The 10,902-nt window shown below is 40.7% G+C and overlaps 1 protein-coding gene across 1 annotated transcript; it reads right to left on the bottom strand.

Moving 5' to 3' along the window:
- Positions 1–233: 233 nt before the first annotated feature.
- Positions 234–5,910, bottom strand: LOC311100766 (fructose-bisphosphate aldolase A-like; the record flags this gene model as incomplete). The annotated part of the gene is made up of 6 exons (XM_084141728.1): positions 234–326; positions 664–863; positions 1,189–1,447; positions 2,259–2,419; positions 2,644–2,910; positions 5,799–5,910. The coding sequence occupies 6 exons, from the start codon at positions 5,908–5,910 to the stop codon at positions 234–236; spliced, it is 1,092 nt and encodes a 363-aa protein (XP_083997854.1).
- Between the last annotated feature and the right edge of the window lie 4,992 nt (positions 5,911–10,902).

The following is a 10,902-nucleotide window of genomic DNA, read 5'->3' as shown; positions in this document are numbered from 1 at the left end:
GGAGGCAGGACTTTAATTGAATCTTCTCTCTGAAGCAAGAGTCCAAAGAAAGGTTTGCGTTTCTTTTTTCCGAATCGAGGTACCGAACGAGTGGTGTCGCAGAGGGTCAAGTAGAGACGGCTTCTTAGGAGGTGCCAGAAATGACATGGCACTCCCCATGGTGGGGGAGGGGAGTGGAGGAGACGGGAAGGTGGGGGGAGGGTTAGGAGAGGGATGCTGATGAGTGTCCATGCTTAATAAGCGTGGTTGGCCACGAACAGTGATTCTCCAGCAGCGGCGCTGTCTCCGGAAGAAACATACTTGCCTTGGCAGGCCAGGCTGTTGGCCTGTGGAAGGAAAGAAACGCAATATAAGAACAATATAAACTTGTTTTCTGCTGATATTTTCTAAGTGCGGAATATACTGTGGCTTCCTATACATCCATACTATAAATATCCCACTGGGCACACACTGGTTGAATCAATGTTGTTTCCACGTCATTTCAATTACGTTGAACCAACATGAAATAGACATTGATTTGAAGTCTGTGCCCAGTGGGATGTGGCTTCTATACAGCCATTAATAATCACATATGAAATATAAGCAAAATATATGACAATCACATATGTAATATATGTGAAATATATGAAAATAAATTGAAAAAATATATTTGGTTATTTGTACCAGAGCTCTCTTGATGAACTCCTCCTGGGCAGCCTTGCCATTCGCGGGCTTGCCACCCCATGCCTTCAGGGCGGATGCCTGGAGGGCACGGCCATAGGAGAAAGTAATGGCCCATGGCCTGTGCAGGGGGCACTGGTTCATGACATTCAGGTTGATGGAGGCTTCCTCCTCAGACTGGCCACCGGACAGGAAGGTGATGCCTGTGGGTGAAGCGGGGAAGAAGAGGGGTTATTTTACTACTTTTTACTACTTTTTACTACTTTCTATTTTATCTACTTAAAGAAGATACATCAACAAATTGGTGTGTGTCTAGAACTGTATGTGAAATATATAATAAAATACTGTATGTAATAATGTAACTACACACTATGTGTAAGTGCCATAGTCATGGAGGGTGAGTTTGTGTTTGTGAAAACGTGTGATAACATTGAGTGTGAGTGGATGAAGCTGGAAGTTTAGAAATGTATAAGTGTATCGTGCTTTACTGTATATTGGGCTGTTTTCAGTGTGTTGTTGGCCGCTCACCGGGGACTGCTGGGGGCACGGTGCGGCGCAGGGCGGTGATGGTGGCCATGGCGATGTCCTGGTGGGTGTACTTGTGTGAGCAGGAGTGTCCGGCGGTGACCATGTTGGGCTTCAGGAGGGTACCCTCCAGGTAGACGTGATGGTCGGACAGAGCCTTGTACATTGCGGCCAGGACCTTCTCAGTCACGTACTGGGTGCGCTTCAGGTCATGGTCACCGTCGGGGAGGATCTCGGGCTCAACAATGGGGACAATGCCGTGCTAGAAGAGGGCAGAGGTCATGAGTACTAAAATACACTTTTAGCCAACAGAGCATGTTCTTGATCATGACAGTTAACAGTCAGAACAGTGAGACTTTAATGGTGGCTCTTCTCCCATCGTTCCTGTCTATCCCTCTACAGCTATCTTTTCAATAAAAACTAACAGAGAAAAACGGTGTTTTAAGATATTGTGATTTTCCAATGTGTGATTTGTGATATGTGTGTGTTGTTTTCCTAGGATTACTGGACACATAACAGTGAGCAGTCCTGGCTAAACTGATGTCCCTGAACTATGGTTGTGAAGAGATCAGAAGGGACTGTTATTTACTAGTCTCATGTTTAACTGAGCATTTGGAAACACATAGCTCTATTCATTGATCTTAATATCTCACTGATAGCGCTACCCACTGAGTCACCAAGTGAGCCCGGACACACACCAGAAAATCTGCTATACCTTACTCATGACAGAACATACTGTAGCGTTCATATCTTTCAAAAAACTAAAGTGTTGCCTGGTCTGGTACTACTTTATACACTTTTAATAACACTTTTAGGTATGCATTTATAATATTTGTAATAATTTCTGAAGAATTTATAAGCATTTAATACATTTATAATGGCTTATTTCATGAATGTTAATATAGTGTAACCCACACGTATACAGAGAGTCAATGATTCGAAGGTAACTTGTGGCCCATATGGGAATTGAACCCACAAACTTGCCATTGTTGACACTGTTTTGACTACTTGAGCTAATGAACTAACAAGACCACTGAGACCTTGAGAAAGGGTATTTTCTATGTGATTCTTACCATCTGGCAGATGCTGGCATAACGGGCCAGGACATTGCAATTCTCCATGATGGCCAGGCGGGAGGGGGTGGTGGAGGTGATCTTCAGCACACAACGCCACTTGGCGAAGTCGCAACCGTCCTTCTTATACTGGGCGCAACGCTCATACAGGCCATCCAAACCTGAGGGAGAAAGGGATTGAGGCAGGGACAGAAAAAAGAGATGAGTATAGGAGGGTATTATGTGAGGGTATTGTATTGTATGTGTGTATTGTATCTAGGTTGGAATACTATTCAAGCATATTGTGACTTTATAAACAAATGTGATTGATTGTATGTTGTATTGATTGATTGTATGTATTTATATTAGTTGTGAATCCCATAGATTTTCTATTCTTCCTCTTTACCCTGGGTGGTGGTCTCTCCGTTGGTTCCGGCAAGGGGGACGACACCTTTGTCAACCTTGATGCCTACAACCCAGCCTCTGGACTTGACGTGCTCGGGGAAGGTCTTGCCGGCATCGGTCTTCTGGTACAGGGTTTCGTGGAAGAAGATGACGCCACCAATGCAAGGACCGGCGCGCTCGTCGGCGGTGAAGAGGAGCTGGCGGTACAGCCTCCTGTTCTCCTCTGTGTTCTCAGCGTTGATGCTCTGGAAGCGCTTGGCAACGCTGCCTGTTGGGGGGAAAGTGAGAGAGGGAGTGAGGATTAGATTCACAGAATGAAATAGAGCATTATGCTATATCTCTGTGGTTAAACTGAATTCCGAATTTGCACAATTTAGTAGTTCAATTGTCCTTAGCCATGTGAATGAAATGAAATTAACTTGAACTGAACTATGGAATGGTGGCTTATTGGAAGTAGCATTTAAAGTTGAAATGTGGTATTGTTTTTATTTTATTAAGTTTATTTGGCAGGGACAATGCACAACAAAACATAGGCCTCAGAGCACTGAGAAATTATGTGTCGCACCATATTTAGCTAATAGCTACTTTCCATCTGTACCATGGATCATTTAGCTATTTGATTTAGAATTTTAGGACCCCTTTAGTTATAAAAACAAATATAAAAACATTATTTGATAAAGTATTGAATTTGTCCTTTACTACTGTAGCCCATAGAAACGCAATGAATAACACATTCATAAATGGCAAAAAAGACAGTCACAAAATGAATGATAAGGAATAAGGTTTTGAAGTGTCTGTCCTATATCTAGGAGATATAAGAAAGATCAGGTAATATTATTGTTTTTTTGGACACATATTTAACCCCTTATTTTTGTTGGCACAAAACTATCTCCATCTTCCATTCATTTGAATGGGTTACCTTCAGACGAGTCCCGTGACACTTGTGGGGGTTGGAGAGCAACACAGACATCACCATCATGTGCGTCAATAGACTCAATAGACTCTTAAGAAATAACAGATGATAACTTGGAAGCCATTGCTCAGCACTCCATGGGTGTGACGGTGTCGTCGGCATACATCTCCACTCCCTGGTACACAAAAGGAAGGTCATTGATGTATAGACTGAATAACAGGGACCCAAGGATGGACCCATGGGGCACTCCCATGGTGCACCTCCTTAGTGGTGACAGGACATCGTTTATCCGGACACACTGGACCCAGTCGGCTAGGTAGGACTCCATCCAGTGAAGAGCACTTTGCGAGAGGTTGAACCAGGAGAGTTTGGAGAGAAGGACATTATGCTTGACGGTGTCAAACACCTTCCGCATGTCGAGGAAGACCGCCCCTACCACGCCCCCTGTATCCAGCTTGGCCTTGATCGTCTCTAGGAGATAGAAATATGCTGTCTCTGTTGAGTGGTTCACCCTAAACCCAAACTGATTGGGTGAAGGGAGACAGTCCTTGTGTTCAGGTGTGCTGTGAGCTGTTCCAGTACAACGTTTTCAGCAACCTTAGAGATGACAGGGAGTATACTGATAGGCCTGTAGTTGCTCACTTCCTGCTGGTCTCCAGATTTATGTACATGGGTCACGATGGCAGTCTTCCATGCCTTTGGGAATGAACTTTCTTGCATTGATAAGTTGATTATCTGGGTAAATGGGGTGGCTAGGCTGTCTCTGTCATTTTTTTTAAATACAGTATCAAGACCATACACATCCTTTGCTTTAGAGTTTGAAAGTGAGGAGAGGACTTTCTTGACCTTTTCCTCACTAGTGGACTCCAAATAACAACTGGTATGGCTATCGCTGCTGGGGATCATGGATAGGACTCTTGGGTTAAACTTTTGGCCCAGCTCTTGGACTGAGTCAATAAAATAGTCATTAAAGGTGGTTGCAATGACTTAGCTGTTGTCTTGAAGCTTTCCATTGACTTTCAGTTGTAGTTCACCAGACTTGGCATGACCCTTCCCAGTGAGTTTGTTAATATTTTTCCATATGACCTTGCTGTTCCATTTTTGCCTCATTAATGATATTGAGAAATAAATTGGCTTTGGCTTTCCTGAGGCTCATTGTCACTTTGTTTCTCAGTCCTTTATAGACTAGTCGGTCAACATCTAGGACAGATTTTAGAGACTGTTTCAGAGCAGCATCTCTCTTCTTCATAAGTTGCCATAGAGTGTCATTGAACCAAGGTAGGCCTTGTTTGTTGTTGGGTTTGTGAGGCACCTGTTTAGTGAATTTGGTGAGAATCTGGCCATTAGTTTATTATAGTCGTTTTACAGATTTACTCTATTTGGTTTGCTCTATTTGGTTTGCCCAAAGCATCACTGGGAGCACACTGCCTGCCCTCCAGGACACCTACAGCACCCGATGTCACAGATCATCAAGGACATCAACCACCCTAGCCACGGCCTGTTAACCCTGCTATCATCCAGAAGGCAAGGTCAGTACAGGTGCATCAAAGCTGGGACAGAGAGACTGAAAAACAGCTTCTATTTCAAGGCCATCAGACTGTTAAATAGCCATCACTAGCCGGCTACCACCCGGTTACTCAACCCTGCACCTTAGAGGTTGCTGCCCTATGTACATAGACATGGAATCACTGGCCACTTTAATAATTGAACACTAGTCACTTTAATAATGTTTACATACTGCTTTACTCTTCTCATATATATATATATATATACTGTATTCTATTCTACTGTATTTTAGTCAATGCCACTCCGACATTGCTCGTCCTAATATTAATATATTTCTTAATTCCATTCTTTTACTTGTAGATTTTTTTGTGTATTGTTGTGAATTGTTAGAAACTACTGCACTGTTGGAGCTAGGAACACAAGCATTTCGCTACACCCGCAATAACATCTGCAAAAAAATGAATAATGTGTATGTTACCAATAAAATTTGATTTGATTTTTTATTTCATCCTCAAATTGCTCCAGGTCTTTTTTTTGAATGCAAAATGTTTATTTTTATTTTTACTTGTGGTTCTAATGGAATGTTTTGGAGAAGTTATAATAAGGTGAAAAAACAAACCCCTTGTGACAATGTTGTTGCTCTGATTATGAATATGTCTTTGCATGTGTGCCTTTTCATTCCATAGGTGTGGGTCTGTGTGTACATTGTGTGTCCAACCAGTGTTTGCTCTGCGTACCAGTAGACTCATCAGCTGCGAGGATTCCCTTGCCCTTGGCGACGATCTTGAGAGCGATGTCACTAAGCTCCTTCTTCTGGTCAGGAGTGAGGAAGGGGAATGCGTGAGGCATCTTGACTAAAGGAAGAGAAAAGGGGGGAGACACTGGTTAACATGAGGTGTTCTGAGGAGAGAGAGAGTGATTGAGATACATAAAAGTGCATACAGACACAGATAAGTGGTAGATATTTGGTCGGCGGCCCCCACACCTCGCAGCATTTGACATTTGACAAAATGTCATGCAATTCTACACATTTTGCCATGGCGTGGAGAGACATCTTTACAGTTTTAAAGCTAATTTCCTGCAATCTACACATTTTGCCATGTTAATAATAATAATTATTTAATATGATATCTGATTGAGAGTGACTGACAAAATCAATGGGAGCCCCTTGGATGTCAGGGCCCCTGGGAACGTGTCCTGCGTGCCCAGTCGATATTCGCCCATGATTACTACAAGTTTAGATAGCTGGCTAGATTAATTTACCAATAATATATATTTTTTGCTGACATGGCTAATTGAGTGACTGTCAGTGACTGACATAACAAGAAAAAAACTGCTGATGCACAAACAAATTTCGAAATTGCAACTTGTGAGACAGCTCCCCTAAATGCAGCAAAAGTCATACTTCAGGGAGGGTCTCTAAATAATGCTAATTTAACCATTCTCGTATTTGTTTCAAATGCAGTGGTAAATATGACAATAAAATATTCCAATGAAACGAACACCCCCACCTCTCTGTTTTGGTTTAAACCATTTATTTCTATGTGGCAGAACTGTCTATCCAGTAGTGTTGAATTTTGGCCTCGGCTGAGCTCCTTTACGCATAGATTTGCCATTGTACTTCCTCATTTTCGCCATTTGTTTACCATGTGTCCTTGATAAACAAAATAGCCTTTACTCCAATGCATTAGATTTATCCGTTTATTTATCATTGTTTGCTTTTGTCAGTCAGCTGTTTAGAGCGCTCATTGCTTTGTTTTTCAGGTGTATGCGGGCAGGCCTACTGGTGTTCTCCGTGCCGTCCGTGGCCAGAAGTAGTAGACCATTTAGTTAGCTTTATTATTTTCTATCAATGTTTGTTTTCTTTCCTGGATCAGCTGATGATGGTCGACAATATCACTAGACAACTAACCTACAGCTAGACACCAATGCACATCCAATCCATCCAACAAGTATACCTTAATGTCAGTAGGCCTATAGTTTACTTTTTTGTTTGGAGGCACTTGATTTTGCAATTTCGTAGGCCTACATTATTTTGGATTTTTGTGCCCATGAGAACTGTTTTCACGGCGAAACATAATAAAATGTTACATAGGCATAGTTACATTTACAGTGCATTTTCCAAGATTTCCTAGATCCATGATTTGTACAGGGTTTAAGTTCAATGTTCAAATTCAATTGTTAAATGCTTAATAATTACAAATAACACTGTCATAAATGTCATTAATGTAAGGAAAGAAAGGTAAGGTTTTATATTACACGATCTGTGAAAACTCCAAGCATTAATTCATGAATTATGGACAACTCATGAACTAGGGTGCAAAACATGTTTTGATTCAACTCATGTATTATATTGAATATAGGCTAGATATTCTGCATGTGTTCATGTGTTTAAAATTGCCTCGGCTGAGAGGGTAGGCTACTGGCAGTGATATAGGCCTAGTGGATAGAAATGCCATGAATAGAGCTGATGTGAGTTCTTATTCTACAGTATGAAACATTTATGCACTCACTAACTGGAAGTCGCTCTGGATAAGAGCGTCTGCTAAATGACTAAAATGTAAATGTAAATGTTACCCACCTTTCTAAAAAAATGCATTGAAAGTATAGGGAGCATTACAATTTTTCACCACGAATGGAAATCAGACTTTACCCACCTATTTTTTTTTTTAACACTAGGCCTACACCCACTATTGGTAGGCCAATTTGAAAGTTCATGGTAATACACATTGTAGCCTAGTCTAGTAAGTTGACCCTGTGTGTTAGGGTGACCATCCAGTTTTTCCCGGGACAGTTTCAGTCCTGTTTTTCCCGGGACAGTTTCATCCCCATTTCAGGCTACTAAAAGGTCAATTTGTCAGCAGGATGCATCAATGAATGTAGGCCTACTCAATGGCAATCACTGAATGTCATTAGGCACAGTTTTTGGTGTTTCGTAACAGATGGCTATTTCCATTCATCAAATGTCACGAGTAGGCCTATACATGCAGTTTGGATGCTGGAATTATTTTGGAGTGGACCAAACATGCACAGGTAGCCTACTTTTTTAAGTGATTTGTTTGACAATCAGATGTTACAAAACACCAGAAACTGTGCCTAATGACATTCAGTGATTGCCATTGAGTAGGCCTACATTCATTGATGCATCTTCCATAGCCTGAAGACCATGTGCCCCCGTACATTGACTCTGTACCGGTACCCACTGTATATAGCCTCCCTACTGTTATTTTATTTTACTGCTGCTCTTTAATTATCTATTTTTTTTGTATTTTTACTTATCTATTTCTTTACTTAACACTTATTTTTCTTAAAACTGCGTTGTTGGTTAAGGACTTGTAAGTAAGCATTTCACTGTTGTATTCGGCACATGTGGCAAATACATTTTGATTTGATTTGATGCCTTTGTACAGAGATGGAAACTCACCAAATACCAAAAAGGTGGACTGCAAGGCTATGTTAAGTTAAATAAATAAATGACTATAGTAATTGACTAGGTGCCAAATAAAGTAACAGGGTTGAAGTTTTAATCTTAAATCATCGAAAAAAATCTGCCAATTTCTATTTTTTTAAAAATCCGTAAACATTTCTGTGAAACTGTCTACGTTTTACTTGTGGATTTTGAAGAAAAAAAATCTAAGCTCAAGATGTGCGAATTTGTGTGTCTATACGCCATTTTAAAACCAATACATATTTTTGAGTAAACCTATTTTGGGTTAAGACAAGCAACTATGATTAAGGGCAAACATCATGCTAAGCTTGAAAGCTGAGTTTGAATAAGACATCCGATTAACATTTTGCATTTATAACGGTTGGTTTTACTATATCTAATAAATAACCAAGCCATTGATGGATCAATAGATAAAATAAATGCATGTCTCTCGTCTGCCCCTGCAAGCCAGTCGGCATATGTGTCATCACACTCCCTCATCTGATTGGTCGAGTAGGCGTGCCTTCTGATTTTGTGGCTGTGGTAACTAGTGAAGACCGTCCATTTGGGTGATTGTCTGTGTGTCTTTTCGAATGTTCCTCTTTTTGTCAGTGTGTCTGTCTATCTTCCTTTTTTGTAATATGTAAGCTTAACATGCCCATATTCTGTCTGTCTGTTTGAGAGAGCAATATGACTGTCGTTGTCTGTCTGTAGGTCTGTTTGAGTGTTTTATGTAGCTGTGGTTGTCTGTCTGTCTGTCCATTTGAGAGTGCTGTGTGACTGTCGTTGTTAAGCTCTGGTATCTATTGCAGCAGGTGTCCCCACAGCCATGACAGGCATGTGAATGACCTTTTAGATTTTCTAGTCTCTCTTAACCCTGACCTTTCCCTTGGATGATCCACCTCCTCTCCCCTCCCCTCCACCACTCACACTTTACCTCCTTTATCCAACCCCTGTCTTGTTACAGAACAACTCAATCAAAAAGGTCAAACTAAATATAAACATTGAAACATATGTAAGTGGTTATGTAAAAAGTACTGTGTGTGCATGTGTGCAGCCCCGTTCAGTTGCTAACTCAGTGTGGTGGTGTCAGAACTAAGACCAATAAACTTTTATTTTATTTGATAGAGCTGTATAGAGAATTCATTCTGTGGAGTATTTGTAGTACAGTACAGTTAATAAGTACACTATAGGCTGAGTTAAAAGTGTACAGCGTGAGTAAAAGCTATAAGTGGGTCAAGTTGTCTCCACTTTTTTGGTCTAAGGAGGCTAGCGTAAAGCAATTAAGCAATGATACCTAATGTAGCAAAGCAACATTATGGTATGCTCACTTGAGTGAGCATTTAAGAGATGAATCTTGTATGAATGTTTTGAGGATAGAGATGTGTCTAATGCATGCGTAATAATTTTATTAGCATTGATGCACCATTGATTGTATTATAACAACAACGCTTCTGAAAATTCTACTCTGGCATTTGCACTTGCAGTCTAATAGAAGTTTTGTAATGCCAGCAGACGATGTTTGCAGTGCTCTTTCAATTCTATATCACACTCATACTGCATAAGCAATATATTAAAATATAATGTACAATCACCCAGAGCCTCAATAACATTTGCTATCCTAGATAAAAAAAAAAAAATACATAATTTTGTCTTATTAAGATATGATTAGATTCGTTTACCTTGGAGGGTTGTAGGAGAGCTGGGAGAAGAGAGGGGAGAAGATCCAACTGAAGTTTGCGACAACCTCCTGGCTTGCCTGGGCCACTATTTATCCTCCCATTGTGACCTCTCACATTTCAGCCGCCTGGCTAAAATAAGAACAGCTCGCAACCGGAGAAGGGCGATGACTTTTAAAAAAACATGTTGGAGTAACGCAGCTAAGCGTCCCATGTTATCGGGGGAAAGGACAAAGAGTAATTCGATGGGTGGCATGAGATCGTGAGCGGGAGAGAAGGATGGGGAGGAGAACAGATAAGAGTGGGTGCACATAGTCATAGAAAATAAAATGATACATGCCATTTAGAAGACACTTTAATACAAAGCAACTTACAGTAGTGCGTGCACACATTTCAATATGGTTCATCCCAGTGGGACTCAAACCCATGATCATTAAGTTGCAAGAGCCATGTAGGAGTAAAAAGAGGGGAATACGAAGCAAAATCTATGGAAGAGAGGGGAAAAGAGCTGAGATGCTCGATAACACTTCGGTAACACTAAGCTGACAGTTCAATTGTGTTAATACTTGTAATATGCATGTATGCGTCTCCATGTCTTATTATAAGTCTATATAACATAAATAATTATATTTTATGTCTGTCTATGTAACACATTTTCAACTGAGATGGTTATAAAACATTATAAAGGGCTCATACGTGCTTTTGACAAGTTGTACAATGTGTTAAAACCACAAC

The sequence above is a fragment of the Coregonus lavaretus genome, assembly GCF_964263955.1.
Source record: "Coregonus lavaretus genome assembly, chromosome: 25".
NCBI classification, from domain to species: Eukaryota; Metazoa; Chordata; class Actinopteri; order Salmoniformes; family Salmonidae; genus Coregonus; species Coregonus lavaretus.
The sequence above is the reverse complement of the archived record's forward strand: the minus strand, read 5'-3'. Positions and strand labels throughout refer to the sequence as shown.